The sequence below is a fragment of the Marmota marmota genome, unplaced genomic scaffold (genome assembly GCF_001458135.2).
Source record: "Marmota marmota marmota unplaced genomic scaffold, marMar, whole genome shotgun sequence".
Taxonomy (NCBI): Eukaryota; Metazoa; Chordata; class Mammalia; order Rodentia; family Sciuridae; genus Marmota; species Marmota marmota.
In genome coordinates this window covers 478,879-506,815 of record NW_025999929.1, presented here as the reverse complement: position 1 = coordinate 506,815, position 27,937 = coordinate 478,879, and the positions used below count along the sequence as shown (strand labels likewise).

The window sequence follows — 27,937 nt, the reverse complement described above, 5'->3', positions numbered from 1 at the left end:
TATTTGTACACTACTAACCTGTCCTCTGATAGGCATTTAAAAAAATTTATTATATGGCAAACACTATCAATGTGGAAATTACTACATTAAACCTTGGAGACTTGGGAATTAAAACCCCTTCTCTTTTCCAACAAAAGCTAATTTTGTTACAAAATATTTAGGTCTTTCTGTCTGTTCTGTCAATATTAATACGGTTTCTGGTTACTTTTTTTTTTTTTGACAGGCTTCAGAGTACAATTGAATAGATAATTTACTTGAAAAAGAAATACCCAAAAGTACTTTCATGTATTGTTTCAGTTTGACAATAAAAAAGTACATTGTGGGATATTTATAGTATTTTTCAATCTATTTTTATCAGTAGACTAGGAGTGATAACTGATTTAGGGCACAGGGGTTAAAAACAGGAAATGTGGTTTATAAGGTAGGCAGTATCTCCAGAGTTTCCAGGGTTGATTTCTTATAGCCTTGACTGAAGAGTGTCATGTTTCAAAACAACATTAGGCAGAATATCTTGAACTTAGTAAAGGAGTCGTCTATTCGATTGTGACAGGAAGTGCTTCATGGAAAAGTTTGCATTCTTGGTATAGATTCAAATGGTATATAGCAGTTGTTTTCTGTAATTACAGTGTTCTTCCTCTCCAACTCGTTTATAACATTCTTTATCCAGTCAAATTAAGGGTATGTCTCGTGTAACTTTTAGTAAGTTCCCCTTGACCTTTGTGTTTTGTTTAAAATTTTATTTTATTGTTTTAATGAAAGTTTTTTCAAATAGCTGTATAAGAAGGTTTTCAATGGACTGTTATGGGTAAGGAGAAGCATGTATTAGGGGTACTATTAATTATAGCAACCAGAGAATCCAAGTTAAAATCGAAAAGAAGTATAATTTTCTATAGCTTCTCAAATGTCAGCTTGGAAGAATCTATCAAAAGTGGAATCTTTGGACTCAACAGTTCCACTTCCAGGAAGATATCTTACATAAATATGCTAGTAAAATGCATGAATCTATGTTCACTGCAGTATTACTTATGGAAGTAACAGTAGGAGGATGGTTAATTTTGATATATCATACTATAAAATACTAGGTAGCCATTGAAAATTATCCGGTAGATTTATATACATGGAAGAACAAACAACCCAATTTAAAATGGGCCAAAGAACTCAATAAAGAATCTACCCATGACCAATCAGCCTATGAAAAAGGTGACTCAACATTTTATGTCATTGGGGAAATGCAAATTAAAACAATAGTGAGATACCACTACATACCTATTGGAATGACCAAAGGCTAGAACACTGGACCACACCAAATGCTGGTGAGGATGGAAAGTAATAGGAACCCTCATTCACTGTCAGGGGGAACACAAAATGATATAGCTACTTTGGAAGGCAATTGGACAGTTTCTTACAAAACTAAACATACTCTTATCATAAGACCTAGAAGTGACATTATTTAATATTTACTCAAAGGAGCTAAAAGCATATGTCCACACAAAAGCCTACTGGCTGATGTTCATAGCAGTATTTTTCATAATTGCCAAAATTTGCAAGCAACCAAGATGTCCTTCAATAGGTAAATGGATAAATAAATTAGTACATCCAGATAATGGGGTATCATTTAGCACCCAAAGAGATGAACTGTCAAGCTGTGAAAAGACATGAAAGAACCTTAAATGCATATTATTAAGGGACAAAATCCAATCTTAAAAGCCTGCATATTGTATGATTCTAACTATGTGGCATTACAGAAAAGGCAAAACTGTGAAGAGAGTGCAAGACTAGTGGTTACCAAGGTTAGTGGAGAGAGAGATGAATAAGCAGAGTGAGCACAGAAGATTTTTAGGATAGTGAAAATATTCTGCATGTACTTATAGTGGTGGATACATGTCACTATATTTTTGTCTAATCCTATAGAATGTAGAACACTGAGTGAACCCTAATGTAAACAGTGGACTTCAGTGATTGTGATGTCTCATTGTCTATCCATCATTTTATCAAATGTATCACTGGATGGTGATAACAGGATGGCTGTGTTTGTGTGGGTGCAGAGGATATATGGATATTGCTATACCTTCTGCTCAGTTTTGCTGAGAACATAACTGCTCTGAAAAATAAATATTTTTAAAAGAATACTTGTGATGTATTGTGGAATGACATAATCAATTTCAAGAAGAGAATGTGTACTGTAATCTCCTTGTTTTAGAAAGACATTATATTCATGAGAAAAAATTGAAAGAATATACACCAAACTATCAATTGTGATTATTCCTGGGGAGAAGGATGAAGGAAGAGTTTATTCATTTTTATGTAAACTTATACTCTCGTGGTTTTTAATTTCTTTTCAATGGGAAGTTTTTAAATTTTCAAACTAAAAACTGAAGAACAAAGACTTGATCAACCCAAATGTTCAATGTTCTATTCTTTAATATGGACTTTTCTCCTATAGCAGTCTACCTAGCAATTTGTCCAAAGTATTAATAGTAAGAATCAAATCTGTATGACACTTTTTATTTATATATTTACAAAGAATTTTCCCATACATTAAGGAAAACCTGAAGCTCAGTGAATTAATTGATTTTTCCAGCTGAGGTTTAAACCCCAATTATTCTAATACACAGCTGTACATTATCTATTAAAAGTTATTGCTAGAATTTATTTCCATGAAACTGACACAAAAGGAAGATTAACATCTTTTCAACAAGTAATGAGACATTTTTTTACCCCCAGAGACATTGAGGAGAAGTCTTATTAACAGAATCTCTGTCTTTGGTAATGCAGATTTTACCATTTGCCTTAACAATTTTATATCATGCCCTTGCTTACTGTTTTGGGATGGTTTAAGACTCCTTTTCTCTACGTGCAAGTTATTTATTGTATTACATCTGGGCATGTCCCTAGTCCAGTGTAAGCCCTGTAAGAGGAGGGGTTTTGTTGTGGGTAGGTTTGGGTCACTGCCATATCCCTAGCACCTGGAATAGTGTCTGGCATGAAATAGTAGTAAGTACACAATAAATATTTTTAATAGTTATCCTATTCCAAAATCAAGTACCTCCCTACTTCATTGAAAGAACAAACACAAATATACCAAGCAAGAAGTCTTTCCATTTTGATGTGTGAAAAAAAAATCTCTTAGTTGTTGGGGATGGTACACTGTACTGGCTGACTTACAGGAATCCCACCCTGCAAGAAAGAGCCTACAAGTCCTAGCACAGAGTAGAAATAAGCTTTGTTTTCTCCATGGGGAATTTCCACAATGGGCTACCAAATTAATTGCTAAGTGATAGTCTGCGTTGATACTGTGTGGGTGGGGACACTTTTTTTGTCAAATATCATGACACATTCTAATTTCATATTCAGAGTAGAGAAGATATATATTGTAAATGCTTAGAAGCTGTTTCTCATTCCCTCACTTAAATAACATGGAAAGTTGTGGGGGTTTATCTAAGGGTACCTTTTTTAAAACAGTACTTATTACTATATCATAATAATGTAACATTTATCTATAACTCCAAGAATCAAGGCAGTTTGCTTTTTTTCTGCTCTCACTGCCTACACTGATGGTTTCTTCCTAATTTACCATACATTAAACTAAAACCCAGGTTTCCTAATATGTTCACATACTATGTTCTATTATAATACATAGACATCTTCCTAAGTATCTAGCACATAGTGAGAATTTAGCAACTACTTCAGTGTTTTGAAACAAGTGATTAGTTTAAGAATACAGCTGGAAAAATAAAGCATATTTGAAAAGCAAATAGATTTAATCTCAGCTACATTCTGTTCTGCTATATTTTCTTTAGTCAAATTGTATTTTTCAAATGGATCCTGACTGTTAATCACAGAAAGACTTTCTTCATTTTCCTATATCTTAAGAAAAGTAAGAGGTGCTTTACCAGAAAACATCTCCTTCTCACATAAACAGGACCGGTTACTTATCTTTTAAGTGAATAGTTCACATGTCATTTGACTGTGGACATTATAGAATTTTACACATATTCAAGTTTCTTCTCTAACGTATCTAGCCATTCATCATTCATTTATCAATTTATTTAGATGGTTTAGTCTTCAGAACTTAGGAGTAAGCAGGGCAGACATAGATTTTGCCTTTTATTTCTTCATTCATGAATATTTTCCAAACGCCTATTATGTGCCAGCCACTGTGGTAGGTTCTGAGAATACAAAGATAAGAAAAAGTGTGTGTGATCTCTATGCTTGTAGAGTTTATAGTCCAGTAGGGGAGATAGATATTAATCAAGTAGTCTTACAAATAAATGTGAAGCTGCTTCAGTGGGAGGAAAAGACACAGTGTTCTGAGAGGATGTTCCAGGTGATCCATGTGCATGTGTAAGTGCAGGGTGGGCCCCATGGCTGTGGTCAATCATAGCACCACCCATTTGCTGACTGCCCAGTATTTGGCAAGTGAGTCCTTGGCCTCTTAAAAATATTATTCCATTTTATAAATGTTAATCTTTGTTTTATGAAAGAGAAAGTTACAAATCATCAGATTAGAAACTTGTCCCAAGGTGACTGTAGTAAGTAAGTAGTATGTGTATTGGAGATCATGTCTAAGTCTTCCTGTGTCCACCTGGTCCTCTTGTTTTTGGTCATGGTTCAAATGTTACCACAAGACTGTTACCGGTATGTGATGTTCCACCATTCTTTTCAAAGCCAGTGCAAAGTATCCTAAAAGAGTTCCATTAAAATTCCAACTTCTAGAGAACTTTGTGTGAAACCAGCACAATGAGAGTACTGTCAGAGACAAATCTTTCCATTAATCATGGCACAGTCACATTTGATGCTATGTCTGGATTGTTTGCTGCTGTCATGCCTTATGTACAAATTCAATTGCTAAGGAATTTCTGCACCACTCAATAGAACTTCACCTACAAGTACATGAGGGTCATAATGGATTATATTGTACAAAGGTATAGACCATGAGATTCAAAAAGAAAAATTAATGTATTTTTTTCTAGTCATTATGTCTTTTAGTCAACTATTAATGTCTTCATTTTTAAAAATTAGCCCCTGAAATATGTGTACTGCTTGTCAGGACAAAGTGCTCCTCCCCACTGAACTCTAAGCTCCTTTAGGGCTAGGGGTTGGGGGTTGCATCTGTTTTGCTTACTTTGGGATACCACCACCTGGAGGTACCTAGCACATATTAGATGCACAAATATTAAAGAATGAGATATAATTTCTGTATTTCAGAGTTGACAGTTGTCTGGAAAATAAGTTGTGTTTTCTGAGGTCATATAAGTCGTATATAAGTAAGGCAGAATTTAGATCCCAAGTGTCCTTTCTGTCACCTCTCTGAACTTAACGGTAATTATCAACCATTGATACTAATAATATTACAATTATAATAAATGCAGTGGAAAGGGAAACAACATATACCATCCAAATTAACATAATATTGTCCCTCGGACACAATCTTGGACCTTTTGAAGATCATGCTATCACCAAAAATCATATTCTGGTTCTGTCTCCAGATATGAAAACCAGGGTCCTTTGAAATTCACTCTACACTTCATTCCTCCTCTCACTTAGGCCTTGGACATTTGTTGTAATAGATGCATTTACAGCTTCCTGGCAACATGTATGTCTTTCTCAGGTGACATCTTCCTCAGCATTTCTGTCTTTCTTCTTCCAGTCCTCTAATTGAAGGAAGAAACCGTGGGGTCAGTTAGTGCCCATGAGATCACAGTTGAGACCCATCCTCACATTCCCAAGCCTTAATGTGGTCTCAGTCACCTCTCAGTGTTTGGATCCACATTCTTTCACTATGGCTTCTAGAGGAGCTTTGGCTTCCGGAGGTGGGGAATTGATTCTAGGAACCCCCACAGATAACAGCATTTACAGATGCTCAAGTCACTTATATAAGATTGTCTAGTATTTGCATAGAACCTACACACATCCTCCATATACTTTAAATCATCTCTAGATTCCTTATAATACCTATTACAGAATACATGCTATACAGATAGTTGCTGTACTGTGTTGTTTAGGAATAATGACAAATAAACAGTGTGTACAAAATCATTATAATTGCTTTTTTTTTTTTCAATCCACTGTTCATTGAATTTGTAGATGCAGAACCGGTTGAAAAAGAGGCCAACTGTATTTTAATTTGTCCAGTTGGAAAAGTACATTGCCACATTATTGCCAGCTATGTTTGCCACCAGGTGGAGTACCACAAGGAGCAAGTGAGCTAGGGGACCAACAGCACCTGGCTTTGGGTACAGGTCTTTGAAAGATCTGACATCCTCCTACTAACATATTTTGAGCTTTTTAAAACAGAAAACTCAATGGGCAATTAAAACCAAGAAGTTTATCAAAGGTTAGTATTTTAAGATTGTGTCCAGCCATCTTACTGTTGATCCCTGAACCATGTGCAGGGAAGGTGAAAGACAGGAGTGTGTGGCACATCTGGTTTAGCTGCTTGCTTCCCAACTGTGGTTGGAGAGTAGAAAGAAAGAAATCAAAATTCTTAGCTTAGAAGAGTACAGAGATCTTATGAGTTTCCCAGACACAGATACTGCCTGGTTTCTAGCCCTTTGCTCAGACCTTCTTTACCCCTACTCCAATACTGTTCTTTAACCAATTAAGAACTTCACACCAAGTAAACGTCTTGCAAATTATTTTAAATCAGAGTATAAAGAATTTTTTTACAATGTCAAGCACATTCATATAACCCTCTTGTACCTATTTGCTATATGCAATATAAACACACAACACGAGTAAATTGGGGCCAAACTTGTAATAACTAAGCACATTGGGATCCTCTGTATGAAGGACCTAATGCTTCTGATGTGTACTTAATGGTGTCCACTATGTAGTGAGTCTCAGTAAATTACATTAAATGAGTAAGTGAAAACTTTTAGTAACTTTTTAAAAATGAACAATAGGCAATAAAAAATACTTCTGTGTTTAACACAGTGGGTAGTAGTTGTTTTTTTTCAGAAGTAATCTTTTATGTTTTAAATATTATAATTGCCTAGGGGGACATAAATGATGCTTTATGAAGCTATGCATCAAGCTGGTGTGCCTTTTTTGAGGTCTTCTGTTTCATACTATCTGTCTGACCCTTACTGGCTGCCTTGAAGTCTTGAGTAGGATCCCTGTTTGTGTCCATTCTTGGAACCATACATTTCCCCTTTAGTTTCTCCATATCACCACTTGAAGCAGTTGTTACTTCATGTGTGTGTGTGGGGGGGATGGGGGGTATTTCCTCTTTTTTTCTCCTGTCCATAATGAAAAAATCTCCTTCCAAGAAATCTAAAGTTCTTTTACTTATCCAAGGTGCTTCTTACATTATTATCCATGTGGTCAACCTAAAATGGGAAGCTTGATCATGTTTCAAATTTGCTATCAGAAATGTGGTTCTTTGGGTTAACAGGGACACAGCAACATCAATGTTTATTTGTAGCAGCACAATTCACAATGCTAAACTGTGGAACCAACCTAGATGCCCTTAAATAGATGAATGGATTAAAAAATTGTGGCATATATACACAGTGGAATACTACTCAGCAATAAAAGAGAATAAAATCATGGCATTTGCAGGTAAATGGATAGAGTTAGAGAAGATAATGCTAAGTGAAGTTAGCCAATCCCAAATAACCAAATGCCAAAAGTTTTCTTTGATATAAAGAGGCTGATTCATAGTGGGATAGGGAGAGGGAGCATGGGAGGAATAGACAAACTCTAAATAGGGCAGAGGGGTTGGAGGGAAGGGAAGGGGGATGGCGTTAGAAATGATTGTGGAATGTGATGATCATTATTATCCAAAGTACAGGTATGAAGACATGAATTTGTATGAATATACCTTGTATACAACCAGAGATATGAAAAATTGTGCTCTATATGTGTAATAAGAATTGTAATGCATTCCACTGTCATATATAAATAAAAAAATAAAGAGTATCCTTTGCTTTTATTCTTATAGTTCACAGCTAAGTCTTTAAAATTGTATTAACTAATATTTTCCCCCTTTTAAAGGGTATTTTATTAGTAATGCTTAGTCTAATGGTTCTTACCAGGAAATATTTCTTCTATTAAGGTCAGAGTGGGAGTTGAGTTCATAGCATATGATGTCACAGAGCATGTGACATTTTCTTGCTTGATTCTGAATTTAATTTTTGTTTTTTTAGTCACCACTCTGGCTCAATTTATCTTTTACATTTAAGAAATTTAAGAATCAAAAACTATCTTCATGTTTCTAGGCACTAGTGCTAGAACCCCAAGAACCCATACTCCTGACATGTGTTCTTATAGTGGCATTAACAGGACCCTTATTTTCACTGAGGATGGAGACTCTTGGTGCCTTAAAACATAGTATTATGTGTATAGTATCAGTTACTTATATGTTAGATACACTGATTATATAAATATATATGAGCTGATCTTCCACAGGAATTGCAGTTAAAAGGCAGTAGACATGAGACAGTGATCGCAGACACTGGAGCCAGAGCAGGCTTCCATGCACCCTGCACTGATTCTGGGAGAGAGCAGGTGTCAGAGTAGGCCAAGCCCTCTGGTACTCTCAGTCCAAAGGAACTCTGTGATGTGGCTTTCCTCTGACAAGAAGAATGCTGTTGTGATCTCCCAAGCTTGTTTGTTTCCCTCTTTACTTACAGTAGGATCCTTAGGTCTTCTGTCCTACCTCCCACATAGAACTTCTTCCCTTGTAATTATCCTTTTTTTTTTCCTCAGAAAGGATCAATTTCTGGATTACATGTAATTACTCTTCACTCTGCTTTCTCAGCTATCCTATCAACAACATCTGAACTTCATATCATAGGTTCATATGAAACTCTATTCATATGAAGTTGGCTTCTCAAAAGAAAAACAGTGCACTTATTTTTATACCATATTATATGATAAAATCAAAAGCTAGATATGTATTAGTAATCTACAAATGCCGATTCAAAAAATTGGTTTATAGTTCATGGTCTTTGTCTCAACTTTCCTAAATATTCAGAAGTGTATATGACATTCTGAGAGATTGTCCTTAGTGTCATTACTAGTAACATCCATGATTTTGCATATAGAACATTTTTTCTGTTCTATAGTGGAAGTATTCTAAGGGGGTGTAGTTAATTCTGGAAGGCATTCTAAAATATTCCATTTAAATGGCAGTGGTTGTTTTGGAGTTACAATAAAATAGCATTTGGTTTTTATGTATTTTCTTGAAAAATAATGATCATGAAAGCTGTTAAGGAGTTGTGTGAATACCTGTCCCATACATTATCTCTTTGAATCCTCATTACAGGACGATAAGAGAGGGTGCACTTACTATACTCATTTAATAGATGAGAAAATTGAAGCTTACAGTCTTCTCACCAAAAGCTATTAGGTGTTTCAACACTATTCGGTGTTAAAACTGGGGATTGATTCAAAATAGTGTGACCTTAGACCCTGTACTCATAAATCTTGTGAGTACTACTATTGAGTGAATAGTGCTTTTTGATTCTGTACCTAGAATCAGAAGTCTTTGTTTTGTCCAAGCATAAACTTGCTTTACTGAATCAGATTCAGTGTGGTTTTGTGAGAAGTTTCTCCTCAAAGTGATTCCTTAAGATCAGAATAGTCAGTCTGCATAATAATTTGACTTTTACCTTGGGAAGTTAAATGCTGTGATATTTAATATACATTTTATGAGCCTTAATAAAATCTTCCTTCTGTCCTTTGCATTATTATTCATATACTTGTGAAGAAATAGAAAAACATTTTTTAAAAACTTATTTTGAGGCCAAGTTACCAATAGTTGACAGAGAGCATATAGGTGTACAGTGATAGAAATGAAAAACAGTGAAAGAAAACTTCTAATTTAACCTTTTTTTTTTTTTTTTAATAACCTGTTTGAAAATAGTCCTTTCACCATTTGGTTCTCAAAAGGAAATTGATAGTTTGGTGTTACTTTCTGTTTCTCCTCAGAACACTGTAAGGCAGCTTGCTGCACAGTGCACACTAGTGCTAGCAGGGGAGAGGGCTGACTTGTGTTCCCACTTAATGCATTATCCCCTCCCCCTTCTTGATTTCAGGTGTCAGAAACTATTTAAAAGAAGCGTTGGTGAATATAATTGCTGTGCATGCAGAGGTAAGCTATCATTAGATGTTCCTAAGAAATGTGGATGACTAGGAAAGAAAACAAGAGAAAGGGAAATTTGATGATTTTAATAGTGATCTCTTTTCTCCTTCAGAAGGTATCTTGGGTATAAATAAAATAAAGCTCAGCGCTTGCGCTCTCTCTCTCTCTCTCTTTCTGTGAGTGTGTGTGTGTGTCTTTTTCTGAAGTTATGTATGTTTTCTCTGATAACTAAGACTAAATTCAGTAATATTTGGAAAGTACAGAAAAAATAGAATGGAAAAAGATATTTTTTCTTTAAAGAATGTTAAATTCCTTATCTTGGAAATTAAATTATTCTCTTGTTAGTCAGAACACAAATAAGCTTTGGTATTTCATTCACATTGCAATATGGGCTCACATAGTTCTGGGGATTCCAGAAAAGTAGAAGTTTGTTAGAAAGACAGGCTCCCAGGGTAGTCTGACGTTTTCGAATGAAACAGACGCTCTCAATAGTGTAGGCTCTTGGAGATGTTGCTTCGTGTTAACATCTTTAGTTGGGGAAGAGAGCCTTTCTGAGGAATATTGAGCTATCAACATTGGTACCACAGCTACCACCATTGTCACCACTGTGATGACCTGTTCTCATTAAGTAGTTTCATAGTCCATTACTCACTGCTTCACCAACACTTTCAGAGTGACTGTGGCTCACGGACTGATGGGAAACCAGATAAAATGGGACAGAGCAAAGAGCACAGATGCTCAAGAGCATCCTCAACTGTTTGCATCCAAATAGGTGTTTCTAGATTTATGTTTGTCTCCTCCATCCAGAAGTATTTCAGGTCACGGAGGTAAACTAAAACAAAACAAAACAAAAAACCATGGATAATTAAGTAAAACAGCCATCATAGAAAACAAAGGTAATGTTACCTGGTTCCTGAATTTGGCTCTAAGTTTGAAGCAATAGAGCAAAATAGTATATTATATTTTTCATTTCTTAGTAAAAGGGAAGCATATAACTTTCTCTATAAATCAAGTTTTTATATTTCAAAGACAGGAATTTATCACATAGATCTAATAATGAGCAATTAATTTAATTGAGATTTTATGAAAACTATCAGGAAACTCTTATTAGCTTCCTTTAAAATGTAAATTAAAATCATCAGGTAGAAATGTTGGTGGCAGGTGAGCAGAGGAATTGCAAAATACATGGGAACTGTGAATGTGAAAGATCATGCACTGATTTCTTTTTTTTTTGGAACTGGGGATTGAACCCAGGGGTGCTTAACCTTAGCCCTTTTTTATATTTTATTTACAGACAGGGTCTCTCTGAGTTGCTAAGTGCTAGTCTGCTGAGGCTGGCTTTGAACTCTCCATCTTCCTGCCTCAGCCTCCCAAATTGCTGGGATTATAGGTGTGCACACGGTGATCATGCTGATTTCTAATGAGATGGCTTTTACTTGTTTGTTTGTTGTTTATTTATTGGTACCAGGAATTGAACTCAGGGACATTCAACCACTGAGCTACATCCCCAGCCCTATTTTGTACTTTATTTAGAGACAGTGTCTCACTGAGTTGTTTAGTGCCTCACTTTTGCTGAGGCTTGCTCTAAACTTGAGATCCTCCTGCCTCAGGCTTTCAAGCTGCTGGGATTGCAGGTGTGTAGCACCATGCCTGGTAAGGCAGCTTTTATTAATGTCCATTGTCAATAGCTGTGAGATTATTTATAAATATTAGGCATTCAAGTCCTCTTTAAGTTTAGCCCAATGACTGAAAGTAGAATTTCATTAATAATATTTATTATTGCCAAAATTTTCTTAAACTCTCAAGTCATGTTAGGGGTTGACCCAAAGGTTTAATTAATCCTGTTGGCTCAATCTGAAAAATAGGAAAAGCTAAAAAGAAAATATAATTTACTTGAATTTTTAAATCAGAAAGGAAAATGTTTCATTAAATTTCCTGATAATTCCCAGTTTAAAAGTGTCAAACTTTTTAAAAAAGTTTAAAAATAATGCTGTGTGAAATGAAAAAAAATAATATATCTAGTACAACATATAATAAAACTGGGGATCTTGTCCAATACATAATAGTGGACCAGCAAGTAGGGTATTTGTCATATTCTAAGGAAAGTTTGACCAGGGTTGTTTTGTTTTGTTCTGTTTTGTTTTATTTGAGATCAGGTATCACTCTTGTTACTACCCAGGCTGACCTCAGTCTCCTGGGCATAAGTGATCCTCCTGCCTTAGCCTCCCAAGTAGCTGGAATTACAGGCACATACCACCATATTTGGCTCAGTGTTTTTTTTTAAACTATGGCAAAATATTTATCCAGAGTGTATTTTTTTCTAATTTCTTCTCTAAAAATTGTTTTTTTGTGAAAGAATAGGAAGAGGAAGAAATCTTCAAATCAAATTTTAGTTTATCCACATCAACAGTAACTCTCAAAATTTTAACTGTCTATATTGTATTTTTAAATAGAATTATTAAAAATATGACTTAGAGCTGGGTTCAGTGGCACATACAGGTAATCCCAGTCACTCAAGACACCGAGGTAGGAAATTTACAAGGTCAATGCCAGCCTGGGCAATTTAGCAAGACCCTGACTCACAATAAAAGAGCTGGAGATGTAGCCCAGTGGTAAGAGCTCCCCTGGGCTCACTTCCTGCTACCAAAAATAATAAATAAATGAATAAGAAAACCTATGGGGTTTTGTTGTTTTTGCATGTTCCTTTTGATTTTAACAAATTCAGGCCAGGAAAAGTCCTAGAGTATATCATTTTTCTTATTTTAAACTCCCATCAGGTGTTTACTATTTCCAAAGAATTGGTGCCTCGGGTACTGTCCAAGGTGGTAGAAGCAGTTTCTGAAGAGCTAAGTCGACTGATGCAGTGTGTTTCCTCCTTCAGCAAAAATGGAGCACTGCAGGTAACGAAAATTCAATTCTGTGTTGAAATTTTATTTTTATTTAAAATATGTAAATGTATTTTAACTCATCCATCCTGTGACATATAGACAGTTTTTTTAATGTCTCTGCTGATTGCAGATATATCATGTATCTTGCATGAGACACACCCATGTTACCTTATAAGTTCCAGAGTTTCTGTTTCAGTTCTTAGAGCAAAACTTTAAAGACTATTAAGTGTAAAAATTATCTGAATGCAGATTACTTCAAAATATTGTGATTTTTTTTACTTTGTGCATATCTTCATTATATTCAATTTCATAGGAAAATTGTTCCAACTTATTTATAAATCTTTCAAAGCATTCAATGTATTGTACATAGAAAGCACAAATAGCTATCTCACATTTCATTGGTTTATGTCCCATTTGTTTAAATTTTATAAATACAATTGCTATAAACAAGTCACTTGATTCTTGGTGTGCATGTAAGCCAACTTCAAGGAGAGCAGATGTGTAGGTGTATGGGAGAGAAACTCCCTGCCTATGAATTATCTTTGTACCTGGAGTATTGGGAGTCTATTGAAAGAAAAAAAAAAAGAGTAGCAGAGTATTTCTATCTAGAGACCTGTTGCCACTTCAATGAAATTTTTGTCCCCAAGAAAGATAGGATTACAGTTTTTTTGTTTTTTGGGTTTTTTTTTTTTGTAACAGATTGAGTTCTAACAGTGTGTTCTTGGCTATCAAAATACTCCTGTAGCTTTGGGGTTTTGAATTGGTGAATATTCATGATGTGTGGAAAAGCACAGTACACACAATGATCTCAATCACACAAAATGGGGTGTTATATATGTGGACACATATATAAAAACTGAAGTAAGAATGGAACTGCTGGAAGGACATGTCCTACTAAGCTACTTGTGACTGGATAACTTTGATCTTTGCTAGTGTTTTTGTTTCCTGTTATACACATACTAACTTTTTAAAATAAAAGCAATTTTAAAAACCTAAAAAGGAAAAAAAAAAAAAAAACAGTAGCAAGCTGGATTTGTGTTTCAGTGGTTGTGGCCCTGGATTCCATCTTCAGCACCACACACACACACACACACACCAGAAACAAAACAAACAATAACAGTTCTCCTATAATGGCTGAAGAAACTTCCATCAGGCCAACCCTCCAAAGATAATGCTGTAAATGTGAATAAGATCTGAAAATGATTTTTTAAAATTTACAAACAATAACAACAATAAAACACCTGAAGACACAAGGCACCAAATGTGTCAGTGAGTAAGCAGATTCTGGAGGAAATGGAACATGAATGAATTCCCCAATTTTTTATGGATTTTTAGCCTGAAGGTAGGCTATAGGGTACCAAAAACTTCAATCCAAAATCTGCCATCTTTCTGGTTTAAAGAATAGGCTTTGCGGGCTGGGGTTGTGGCTCAGCAGTAGAGCGCTCGCCTAGCATGTGCAAGGCTCTAGGTTCAATCCTCAGCAAAACATAAAAATAAGTAAATAAAGGTATTATGTCCAACTACGCATAATAAATACATAAATACATAAATGAATAAATAAATAGAAAAGATTAGGCTTTGGGGCAGCCTCAACAACAGGGAAGTATCCTAGAGAGAAAGAAAGCAAGTGCCTTAGATTCTATATACACAACTCCTAAATCTCTGTTGAACCTTTTAAATATATACATGCATGGTTAAACTCTAATCTAACCAGCCCAGATAAGACTAAAATACTGAAGTAAGAATGGAACTGCTACCCAAGAGCCAAGAGCTCTCAATTTGAATCCAGATACATTAATTGCATACTAAAACAAAAAAAATGAACTCTTTAGAGGCATATTATAGAAGCCAAAGTTTCTAAAACATAACATTCACAATGTCCAGGATACAAATTTAAAATTAATAAAAACTGACAAAACAGGAGAAAGCATAACCCATTCTTTCTTTTTTAACTTTTTAAACATTTTTATTTATTTATTTATTAGTTGTAGTTGGACACATTATCTTTATTTCACTTATTTATTTTTATGTGGTGCTGAGGATCGAACCCAGGGCCCCACACATGCAAGGCGAGCGCTCTACCGCTGAGCCACAATCCCAGCCCAACATAACCCATTCTTAATAGAAAAGAAAATCAACTGAGACCAACCATAAGATGATCAAGTTGTTGGTACTAGCAGATAAGAATTTTAAAGCAGCTATGTTCGGTGACATAAAGGAGGATATGCTCATAATGAACCAATAGGTATGAAATATCAGTAGAGAAATAGTTACCCTAAAAAAGGAACCAAATAGAAATTTTGAAATGGAAAAATAAAGTGAATGAAATTTTTAAAATCTACTAGATGGGAATAGCATAGACAAAATAATTGGAAAAAAATAAACAGAACTCCAGGGATTCCTGGGACAGTGTCAGAGGTTTAGTTAGCATGTATGTAACTAGATATCCAAAAGAGTAAAAGAGTCAGTAAAGGATGACCAGGGAAATGAAAGTTCGCTTTGCAGAAAGACACCAGTAGACATCCACCAAGATAGACTGACTTTACCAAATGTTGGCAAAATGTGGAGGAACTGGAACTCTTACACATTGCTGGGAATATAAAGTACTACACCTTGGAGGAAAGCTTTTGCAGTTTCCTCTAAAAGTAAGCATATGCATACCCTATGACCCCGCTATTCCAACCTTGTGGTAACTAGAACAAAAATATCTGTCTCAAAAAAAAAAAAAAAAAAAAAAANNNNATATGTGGAGATATATATATATATATATATATATATATAATGGAAAAGGGATAGACAACACTTATTAATTTGGTTAGAGGGAAATCAGTTACAAAAACCTATGCTGCATTTCCATTTGCCACCAGTTTTCTCTAGAAATTGGATTTATCAGCCCTTTGATATTATAGTATAAGTTGAAAGGTCATCATAATTATAATGGTTCCATTATGAAAGATAATTAGTAGGTGAATTTTGTAGTATTGAAGGAAGATTCAGTAACTACTCTGGCCCTCAGCAGTCTTAGAATTATAACTAAAGTTTGCCCTCTCTGCAAATTACCTCCGCAATTCATTTACTCAATGGCTAAATCCCACAGAGATCCAGCAGGCAAAGGTTGGGAAGAAATATCAGCATCAATGGGGAGCTTTTTTGAGTTGTACAAGTCAGGAGACTATTGGCTACTATAACTAATCTACTCTCTGACATTACAAATCCCTCTGAGGGTATGAGCAAGCATTTTATATTTTGAAAAAGTTCAAGTGAGTCTAAACTCCCACCTTCACCCTTTCCTGGTAAGAATGACTGTTAGAACTCCCTTCTTTGGAGCAGGTATCTTGGATAGGGACTATAGGATCATTTTTCAGTCACTTACAGATGGGCCAATATCCAGAACCTTCCCCAGAGCAAGAAGAGAGTGACAATTTGGCTGATCTTGTATTGTGACATTTTCTGGCTTACAATTGTATGTATATTATTTAAGTAGCTATAGCTTTTATAATTGACATAATTCATAGGTTAATTGAAATACCCTGTCACTTTGATGGAATAAAATTTCTACCTGAAAATTAGTTTTACATCAGTTTAATCTGTTTCCTAAGATATTCAGCTAAGCATTCTACCACATTTTTTTCCCTTTAATATTTTCGTCTAGGTCTGTTTGTAGTTTTTGTTGTTGTTATTGTTGTTTGCCTGTACTAGAATTTAAATAGTAGAGACGAAAATTTCATATGCTTTCTAGTTTTTTAAACACTGCAAAATGAAGCCAAACAACTTTTTTCCAAACAGAAGTCACTAAATAAAATTGATCTTATATAAATTAGCTATGCCTTTTGCTATTCTTTTACATTATTTCTTATACTCCTGAGAATAGGGTGTTTTTTTGTTTTGTTTTGTTTTTTATAAATGCTTCTCCAACGCCCATTGTCAGGACAGAGAAATTAGAGAATGCATTGCAAGTATGTGGGTGTCATCACTGTACAGTTCTGGAGCACCAGGGAACCCTGGCTTATGTGTCCTTGCATGGAAGTGAACCCTAGGTTAGCTTTTCTTTTGTTTGTAGGTAATTTCATTTACCATGTAGTTTGCCTACAATAGAAAAAGAATAACAATTCAGGGATTTTTAGTGTATCCAAAGAATAGCCCAATCATCACCATAATATTCATCACCCACCAAAAACCCCAGACTCATTAGCAGTCACTCCTACCATTTTCTTATAAGTCTCCTTCCCTACCACAGACAGCCACCAACTTTCTATCTCTATGATTTGTCTGTTCTGAAATTTTCATGTATGAAATACATGCATTGTCTCACACATGAGCTTTTGGGGGATAGCTCATATGTAAACCATAACAACTCCTTTTCTAAGAATTTTTTTTAAATATTTTTTCAGTTGTAGATGGACACAATACCTTTATTTTATTTTTTTTATTTTTATAGAGTGTTGGAGATCAAACCCAGTGCCTCACATATGCTAGGCAAGCACTCTATACCACTGAACCACAATCTCGGTCCATTTTCTAAGAGTTTTATAGTTTTCTCTCCTACAGTTGGGATCTATAATTTATTATGAGTTGATTTTCATACTGAAGAAGAAATTCAACCTCCAGTTGTCCCAGCATTATTTGTTAAAGAAGCTCTTCTTTCTCCACTGAATGATCTTGTTATCATGTTGAAACCAATTGATCATATGTGTAATGGTTTATTCAGTCCCTCAGTTCTGTTCTTTCATCTCAGTGCCTGTCATGTGCTGATACCACGCTGACTAGATTACTGAAGCACAGTAGTAAGTTTGAAATCAGAAAGTGTGAGTCCTCCAAATGTATTCCTGTTTTTCAGGATTGTTTTGGCAGTATTATGTCCCTTACACTTCCATGTGAATTTTAGGATCAATTTGTTAATTTCCATTTTTAAGAAAGCACAGCTATGATTTTAATAGGGATTGCATTAAATCTGTAGAGTACAGCTTAGCTTTTGAGAGGAAACCATGTGCTTGGAAGGGCATTGGCTGAGAAAGCAAGGTCCTTAGACTTCCCCCACTGTGGGTGAGGGGCCCCTCAGGGCCACTGTTTCAGAGTTTCCTTCCTGTCACCATCAGACTAGCAGGCACATTACAAGTCAGATAGTAAATACTGATTGCTGGAAAATCATTGCATGGTTTGTACTTTTCATATGAGGTATAAAGCTCTCTGTCTGCACATAATCATACTTGACTCAAGTTAATTTTTGCTAAAAACAAAAATCTTATTGTAGACAATTTCTTTATACAGTTTTTAGAAAGTCTTTTTGCAACTAATTGCCACCATGTCCACTCTGTCCTGTGGGTAGTAGACTGGAGAAACTGTTCCCCTCAGTACTTGTGTGCATTTGAAAATTAACACAGCTTCCTATTGTCTCTCTGTCCTTCCCTCATCTTAGGCAAGACTTGAGATCTGTGCTTTGAGGGATACTGTGGCCATTTACCTGACAACTGAAAGCAAGTAAGATGTCAAGTGTTCTCATGTCTGCTTTTAAAAAGGTTGTTTTACTAGTGTGTTACATGCTTTTTAAAAAAGCTCAAAAACTTTCGCTGAAGATTATATTTGATCAATTTTTTAGCTACACAGTATGAGCCTACAATAAACAAAGTATTCTCAAGATCACTTCTTTGTAGCACAAAATAAAGAAAAGGTGTTGAATACAATTTTATGTGTTTCTTTCATTACTGATAAATCTTACTATCATAAATTATATGGTAGAGAATTACATCTCAAAAAAGAAGCGAAGAAGAATTGAGGTTTATTCTATTCATAGCAGATTAGAAGGACAGCTCGAATGTTGTAAATATCAGTATAAGAGGAAGCCTTGTGGTTTCTCTACAAAATTTTGTAGTGGAAATTTGATGATAATTTTTAGCTGTTTTGAATGAAAGTCAGGATTTCCTACCATTGAAATATCAGTAGATGAAGTGAAACAGAGCTACCAATTGCCTTTACAAAATTATTTACCACATTTGCAATATTACCTAGAAAATACTGTAATTCTGTGCCTGAGAAGCCAAGTAGTATGCAAATCAAATATTTAAGGACACTGTAATATACTTATTCATTTCCAGTGTTGATAAGGTGGCTTATGCCATCATTCTTACTGATATCATTATACCTGAAAAGACTTAAAAATTTTTTTTCTAAACAAATGAAGTTAGCTTTTCATTCCTGATTGTCAGAATTTATTTCTATAAGATTCCCATGTTTGTGTACAACCATATATTTTCCCAACCATCATTTTTCTATATAGCACCAAGTGCTATATAGACGATAAAAAGCACCCAGTCCACATCTGCTTAGTCTGAGTGCCTGTTTCTCCCCAAGAACTAAAATTTACAGAGCCTAAGTTCCTCATCTAGAAAAAGAAGATAATACAGGTTGAGTACCCTATATCCAAAATGCTTGGATTTAGAATTATTTTTTATTTGTGATATTTTCATATCCATAATGAGGTATTTAGGGCTAAGACCCAAGTCTAAACACGATATTCATTTGTCTCATATATGGCTTAAATACATAGCCTTAAAGTAATTCTATACAATATTTTTAATATATTTTGTGCTTGCTATGGAATTTTCCATTTGTGGCATTATGTTGGTACTCAAAAAGTTTCAAATTCTGGAGCATGTTGAATTTCAGATTTTTGATTGGGGAAGCTCAATGTGGATCCCTAGGCAGAGTTATGAGAAGATTAAATAACAAAATATATCAAGTTACCTTCTAAACTGTTGGTGCCCCCACAAGTATTAGGTAGTATAACCTTTGTCATCATTATCCATTGTTATTGTAATAGTGACAGTGAAGAACAATAGTATTGCATTTCTCTCAGTTTTTTGAAAGAGGTTTATAAGAAACAAGATGATGGTGGAGATAATGGCAGTGCCTTCCCACCATCCCAGGAAAGAGGAAAACCAAATAACTATTGGGAAGGCTGAGTATACCAATAAGGACCCCTTCAAGCCCCCACTTCTGTCTCAGGTACAACTAAAGATTCCCAGCGCCCATTTTTATGACTTTGTTGGAACTTTTTCTTCTCTTTATATGTTAATGTAGCACTTGCCCCTAGTTTAAGAAACATTGCTCAAAAATGTACTTCCTGGTAGATTGATGAGGATGTTTTTATAATACAAAATCACAGAACATCTTAAAATAGTAACAATTACATTTATTTCCTCAGTTTGACTAGTCATTAGAGATTTGAAAATCCTCAGAACTTTTTCTTAGTAAACAGTACATTTTAGTACCAAATATTTTCTCCTAACATGTTTTTCATTTGGTTCAGTGATTTTTCTGATACTTTCTACTTGGAAAAGTTAAGCATAACAAGCTGGGTGCAATTGGCCCATCCCTGTAATCCTAGAGACTTGGGAGGATGAGGCAGGAGGATCACAAGTTCAAAGGCAGCCTCAGCAACTTAAGGAGGCCCTGTCTCAAAATAAGAAATAAAAAGGACTGGGGATGTGACTCAGTGGTAAATCGTCCCTGGATTCAATGGACACCAAAAAAAAAAAAAAAAAAAAGCCTACCAAATATGAGGATCTTAAATGTATTCCTTTTGTCCTTTTCATGTAAATAAATTATGTTGCCTTTTTAAAGTATATAGACATCTGTCCATTTTCTTACAGATTTTAAATATAATAGCTAAATCCTGTGAAGACCATGTTTAGTTATTATAAGATACTGACTGTAAATCAGGCCCTATACATGGCAACACTATAATGTCCTTACTTATGTCATATTTTTACAAGCTTATTCCCATTTCTTTATAGTTCCTTCTTCTCATACCTGTTACTTTATCTGTAGTTCAGTTTTGTTTAAAAAAAGAAAAAAGATCTTGTTTTTTAGAACATGTCCACACTAAGCCCGCCTCTCCCATGAATAGCCCCCTTTTGTTCAGGTGACGTTTCATTTCCCAGTTGAGTCTTTCTGACCCTGCTCCTGTGAAGCCTCTGTCTAGTAATCATAGCCTCACTTTTGCTTTTACTTTTTCTGTTGTTTTTCACTTTTACTTTTTCTCATATTTCTACTTGCTTCACTGCCTTATATTGGTTTCTTTATACTTAAGATATGCTTAAGAATTTTTAAGTGATCCTCTTAATTGATTCCCTCAGAACTCTGAATTGTTTGGGCTTAAGTGTTATCCTTTTATTCCAGGTCTAGTTTTAAACAGGCCCTGGAAGCCCTGCCTCAGCTTGCAAGTGGAGCAGATAAGAAGTAAGTTCTCTGTGCTGTCCTCAGACGATAGTTAGGTGTATTGAACAAGGTTTTGTTATCTGAAGAACCTTTAAAAATGATAATGATGATGATGATGATGATAATGTGGATTTAAGGAGGAGCAGTATTTAATAGCTGTACCAAGTTACTTGTATCTTGCTTTTCTTCCAAGTGACAGAATAAGGTAAGACTTTTCTTTTAGGTTTAAGATAATTTAGAAATTAAGACTTTTTGAGTTTTAAGTGACTGAAAATATCCAAAGAAAACTCATTTGACTTACACTATATTATTGCTTATATATTTAAGAATATAATAAAGAGGGCAGAGTAGTAAAGTGCAGAACTCAGTATTTTTTTTTCTTTATAACTAGTTTAATAGTGTATACTTTATTCTCTACAAAATAAAAATTATGAAGAAAGTAGATTTATATAATATGACATCATAAAATTGTATATATTTCATTACTACCACAGTAGTGATCTCAACCTGTATTTAAACTTTACTACTCAAATAACAAGAATTCTGACATGAGAGAAAATCTAGGCCAGGGAGCTAACTGTCTAACTTAGCATCATCTGAAGCAACTGAAATGCTGTAGCTCTTTGCTTCCTCACCAGTTGAAGCTGAAGTTCACCCACCTTTGCATGTGATCCATCAGGGTGCAGTGGGAAGCACATGGGGCTGGCTGGGCTCCCTAGCACAGGGGAATGTGGTGGGAACTCAGAGCACAGACAGAACATCAGGAACTGACCAATAGGAGGCACTGTCACATGAGATTGAGAGTAGACGGGGCTTAGAAGAAGGGGGAACAGACCAGCTACCCAGTTTATGTGATCCCCAGTGCAATCCCTTGTGTGTTTCTCACACTGGCAGATAGATATATGAACAAACAGTGCCCACACCAACAGCCCTTGCTTCCATTTTCCTACTTTCTTCTTCTCTCACTAACTTTTGACTTCTAACTGAATTTATAACAAACCCTATTTATTTCTTTAAAATAAATATGATAAAAGATTAAAGCAGTCACCTCTATTTTAAATAAATGGAGCATGGCTCAGAAGCCTGGTACATTTGAGTCTGGAACAACAGACACCCTGACATAATCCCAGATTAGGACTATATTTTAATGTACTATGGAAGATAATGTTCTAATATTGAGCATTGTTCAACCATGAAACAATCTCCTGACTTTAGTACCATGAAATTCAGGCCTTGGTTGCTTCATCTGTATCAGATGAGCTCTAAAGTTTCTTCTAGCTTTTAAATTATGTGAATATATCAGACCAAGTAGGGAAACAATTGAGAATCATAGCAGAATGATATTCCTAGAGGAGCTAGAGTTAACCCTGTTTCCCCTGGTATTTAACTTGCTACTTTTATTCACCATTCTCCAATATTTGTTAAAGACAAAATGGAAGATTAGAGGGACAGAAAATAACAAAAAAGAAGTCAGGGTTGCTGTGGTGTGAGCTTAGAAGTAAAGGTTGACTACAAAAGGATGATGGAACTCTTCTGTCTCCTGAACACGTAGACTACTATATGTGTTTGTTAGCTTTCATAGAAATGTATAACAAAAAGTGAATTTTAATATTTTTCAAAATGTTTAGAGTGAATTTTAAAAAATAGGCCCGAATATTACTCTGTTTTAGGGGAGAAATCTAATCTAGGGGAATGGGACAGGAGGGACATTTTTAAATATAAACACAATGTGTATATTAATATATTCTTTAGACCAGCTTCCTTGGTTGAGTTGTTTCTGTTATTAAGAATCAATAGATAATGACTTTTTCAGCTTCCTTCTAAAAACAGCAAGCAGAAGGCAAAGCTCGGCAAGCTGGCTCCCTACTTGTTTGCTTAGGTTGCTAAGCCACCCTCACTGTCAGGCTGTGAAATAGTGTCTCCTCCCTGCAGGTTACTGGAAGAGCTGCTGAACAAGTTCAAGAGCAGTATGCACTTGCAGCTTACCTGTTTCCAAGCTACTTCTTCAACCATGATGAAAACATAAATACCTGCAAAAGAAGGGCAGTCCAGAAAGATAACATGTAATAAGAATATTCACTTTCTAAGTGCCCTAAAGGTATTAGGTGTATAGAGCACTGCGTTTGCAATTTCTCTGTACACCTCCCCCCACACCTCAGAAGCTTAGAAATTAATGTATGTTTTTTTTCAACCAAAATGACAGTATTTGAAAAACCCAAGCAGTAATTTTTTTGTGTGCCCTTTTTTTGTTGTTGTTAATAAGGTTCTATATGACTGTTTGACATACTTTGTTTTTATTTTTATTTTATTTTATTTTTGCCTCAGCTAAATGTTGCCTGGTGAGTGTTGTGGGAGGAACAGCTTATTTAGGGAATGTTTTGAGATGGCACATGGTATGTCTGAAAGCATTTCTATATGTATCATTTAATAGACTTTTAATGTCAGCAGTTTATAAGATCCATGAAGAGATTGATAAGAAATTTGAAAGTTATATTTAGACATCTTTGGGACTTTATCCTAAACTGCATAGCTGTACTTTAAAGCCTTATTTCATACAGATGGCCCTACATCATTAATTCATGTGGGTTTGGGGTAAATTTACGGTCTTGCATTAAAAAGTGGTTCATGAATTAACTTTGCATTTTGTTGTCCAGTTTTTATTTTTCACAGTACTAAATATTTAACACCTTTTGCATTTTTTTTGTTGTTGTTCTCACTCATTCTTTTTGATTTGATGTATGCGATGTGTGTCACTTAGCATTGGTGTGTCATTGATTCCTAAGGACCTGTGTGTTGTCTATGATGGGATGTGAATGCCAGACTCTATGCCAAACTCACAGGCACTGTCAGCACCATCTTCAATGTCACCTAAAGAATAAGCCAGGCACATGGGGACAGCTGGCACTCCTGCCTGTTGCTTTTGATTCTAGTGATTTACTTTCTCCACCACTTCTTAGCCTTTGAAAAATCTTGCCCTGGAGCTGAAATACTGCTACTCTGGCATAGTCAGTGTTTTCTGAAAAAGACACCCCTGGGTCAGCAGGCAGTGATTCTCTACTGACTGGACTTACCAGAATAGGTTCAGGTCACTGTGACAAAGTGGCTTCTCTCACCTAACTCCATTTTACCCTCTGTTTCAGAAAAGTTTCCAATTGTGGTTTACTTGTCAAGGTCTTCAAATTTTTCTGTAGGTGATACAGAATTCTATTTTTCAATTGCTGGAATAAATGTCTTTGGTAATACAAGTAATTTTAGAGCACAGTATAGCAATATACAGAATTATGTGAAATAAGTAAATGTTGTATTTGTTAATTTGATGTTTGGGTGGACTCACAATAACTGAACGTTAAAAGTTTAATCTTTTACAGACGTGGCTTGATAAATTAATGTATGCAGAAAGTTGTCTTTCCTGAGTGTGTTAACCATTGTATCTAGCATGACTGTGAACTAAATTATAAAACTGCAATCCTGAATGTTTGTGTTATTTTAAATATCTAGTACAGTATGTTCAGCCAATAAAGAATCTTTCTGCACTCTGAGATGTAGTTCAGTTAACATTTTTTTTACCCAAGTGTCTATTTCAACATTTTCATTAGTTATAAAATGCTTATATGTCTAGTTTTAATTCAAAAATAAACATTTAAACGCTGGTCTACGCTATGTTTGTCAAGTCATTGTCAGCAAGCATTTATCAGGTGTCCCACTAAATCTTTTGTTGGGAACTTGCCACATGCTTGCTATTGTACTACATTACCTTGTTTAATCCTCACAACAGCTTATGATAACTGTAGGCTGGGTCACCTCCTTTGTCCAGTTAAACATAGAGAGGTTGGTGACTTCTCTTAAGACAATAAGACTGGTAAGTGGCAGGACCCATGTTCACACTCATACCCTCTGGCTTCCTGACCTCATTACTGCCTTACTACTACTCCAGTTCTTCCTCCCAGCTGAGGACACAGTTCAAGGGAAACACATAAGTGCAAGAGGCTAATAAACTTCAGCAACATAGGAATAAGTTATGGCTCAGAGAATGGAGGGAAGTATAGCATAAAAACCCCATACCCAAATGAGGGAGTTCAAGGAAGGCTATTCCAAGTAGTCGGGGGGAACTTCTTGGAAGAAAGGGGGATTTCAAGAGCTACTTATGTTACAGAAGATGAGTTTAGTGGTTAAGTGGAGATGGAGGAACATGACATAAGTTAGAAGAAAGTTGAGAGTTAAATCAGACCCTACAACAAGTTTCACAGAGACAGCTGAGAAAAAAAAAAAAAATGGAGGTGTCCAAGGTGCTTTCATCTGTAGGTAGCATTTTGATTTTAACAGATCCACGTCTATGTGGGTCAGCTTGGCTTCATGTGAGTTAGCTAAGTAGGCCTCATTTTAAATGCTAAGGGACTATTAGAAATAATTTGATTTTACTAAGACTTTCTATATCAGTGTACCATGAAAGTGGCATGTTCTAGAAATGATTTGGGCATTGCAAAACAAGCATAATTGCTGTAGGCACAGCTTACTGACTCATTCCCACTTCTGTGTCATCCTTGCATGAATTTTTCTTTAAGAGAATGAATAAAAATAGTTGTATTTTAATTCTGATTCAAGTACAAGGTAGTGGTATATGTTTCTCTTATCAATATACTGTAGGATAGTCTAGTTGTTGTTTAAGAGTGTTATAATTTGTTTTCTGAAAAGTTACTATTCCAAATAGTTTTTAAATCAAGTCTGGTTTCCAAATAATTAGAATAATTATATTAAAATAATTAAATCTCACATTTGTATGCTTAGCACAATTGTTAATACTGAAATTATGAATACTGAAACTTGAATACATTTTTGTCATTGAACATTTATCTATCAATATTATTATAAAGATTTTTATATTGATTTATAAACTGCTCTGAAAATCTAAAAATTTTTAATATTTACAGGTACCTCAATTAGAGAAGCAGTTGCAATGATTTTCACTTTGCTTTAAATGCTGGTATATGTGTGTGTGTGTGTGTGTGTGTGTGTGTATTTATGTATATTTATATGCCATTCTGCCTTTTGTGTGCTGATCTTATCTCATTTCTCTAACCCACATTTGAATTTTATCATATATATCACTCTAAAAAAGCCTCTTTGTACTTGTCAGGTTATAAATAAATAACAAATATATCATGACTGGGCACAGTGGCACACGCCTGTAATCCCAGCAGCTCGTGAGGCTAAGACAGGAAGATCGCAAGTTCAAAGCCAGCTTTAGCAAAAATGAGGTACTAAGCAACTCAGTGGGATCCTGTCTCTATGTAAAATACAAAATAGGGCTGGGGATCTGGCTCAGTGATTGAGTGCCCCTGAGTTCAATCCCTGGTACCCGCTTTCCCCTGGCCAAAAAAGAAAATCTATGGACAAGACTTGGGTCTTTGGGTTACATGTACTTATGGTGGCCAATGAAATCCAAAAGAAAGTTAGCTGTCCTTCTGTTTATAAACTCCAGGCAACCACTGGAGCCAGTGTGTTTCTGTCTTTTAACAGTGGCTAGTGTCCCACTGATTGTGTTATTGTGATCACTGTTGATATTGATTTTAGCATTATTATTTCCTCACATTTTTAAACTACTGTTTCTGTCCCACCAGCCCATAAACACTTTAACTAAGCACAGATCCCCAAGAACCAAGACCAATCATTAAAGTCAAAAGAGTTAGATGTCAAAAGAAGAATACTGAGAAATAGTCAATAAACTTGGCATTAAGAAAATTGTAAATGACTAGAATGAGAGTAATAAAGCAGGCCAGAGAAAAGAACTGCTGTGCAGTAATATTGTGTTTTCTCACAATAGGGGATGTTAAAAGAACTGCCTCTTCCTTGAGTGTCACTGAGTATCTTTGCCTTAAGAACCAAAGTGAAACTCCTTTATTGGGCTCTTTCTTCAGCTTCTCTAATGTTAGTTTTCTTCCCGGTACCTAATCACTTCCTGCTGCCCTTGCCTCTTTGTCTGTTGGACTATTACAGATGTTCTTGCCCAACCTTTGGCTGAGTCTCAGCCCAGCTTCTGAAATCAGTCTGTGCCTAGGTAAGTACAAACAGCAGAATGTCAGGTTGGGTTCTGTACAGCCATATTTCCCATCCCCTTCTCTCATGGACTGCTGTACACTGTGCCACATCCAGTAATCACTGGACCATCCTTGTCTGTAGACAGGGGTCCCAACCCAGCAGCTGGTAATGAATAGCTAGGAAATAGTTGCTGAATGTTATTGATGAAACTGTTAGCAAATGTGTCAGAGAATCTTTTCATGTTTTTAAATTAAATACATAAAGAAAATGATTTCACAGAGCTGGTTGTGGACAGTCCCTCTATCCTTCTTACCCACTTTGCCTACTCTCTAAAGCCATCCATTTTTAGTTCTCCTAACTCATCTAAGTCTTCTGGTATTTGCCTCTCTGTCACTCCTTAACAAGTTTATAATGCTACTTCTTAATTCTTAAGTTTTGGGCTCTATGATCTTTCTACAATAGAATATGAGAATTTAGTTCTCTCCTTTCTTATTGCCTCAAACATATACACACATACACACACACACACACCCTTCTCTAAACTTTACTCCCAATGTGTTTATTTTGGTTGGTTCCATGTTCAGTGTCCAGATTATCATGCCTGTTATATGCTAAACCAATTTAGACTGTGATGTGTTCTGTAGTTTTTTGTATTTTCTATGTATTCCATGTTGTTTTCCTTTATCCCCAAACTCCTTTCATACAA

The 27,937-nt window shown here is 35.4% G+C and overlaps 1 protein-coding gene across 3 annotated transcripts in view; it reads left to right on the top strand.

The window, feature by feature from the left end:
- Exoc2 (exocyst complex component 2) overlaps nucleotides 1-24,734 on the top strand; it is a 203,983-nt gene extending 179,249 nt beyond the window's left edge. For all 3 annotated transcript variants that reach the window (XM_015506131.2, XM_048800480.1, XM_048800481.1), the window contains 5 exons: nucleotides 10,044-10,099; nucleotides 12,868-12,990; nucleotides 18,395-18,456; nucleotides 21,157-21,216; nucleotides 23,128-24,734. In XM_015506131.2, coding sequence (XP_015361617.1) covers nucleotides 10,044-10,099; nucleotides 12,868-12,990; nucleotides 18,395-18,456; nucleotides 21,157-21,216; nucleotides 23,128-23,221 — 395 coding nt within the window. In that variant the 3' untranslated portion in view covers nucleotides 23,222-24,734. The remainder of the gene's footprint in view (nucleotides 1-10,043; nucleotides 10,100-12,867; nucleotides 12,991-18,394; nucleotides 18,457-21,156; nucleotides 21,217-23,127) is intronic.
- The last annotated feature ends 3,203 nt before the right edge of the window (nucleotides 24,735-27,937 follow it).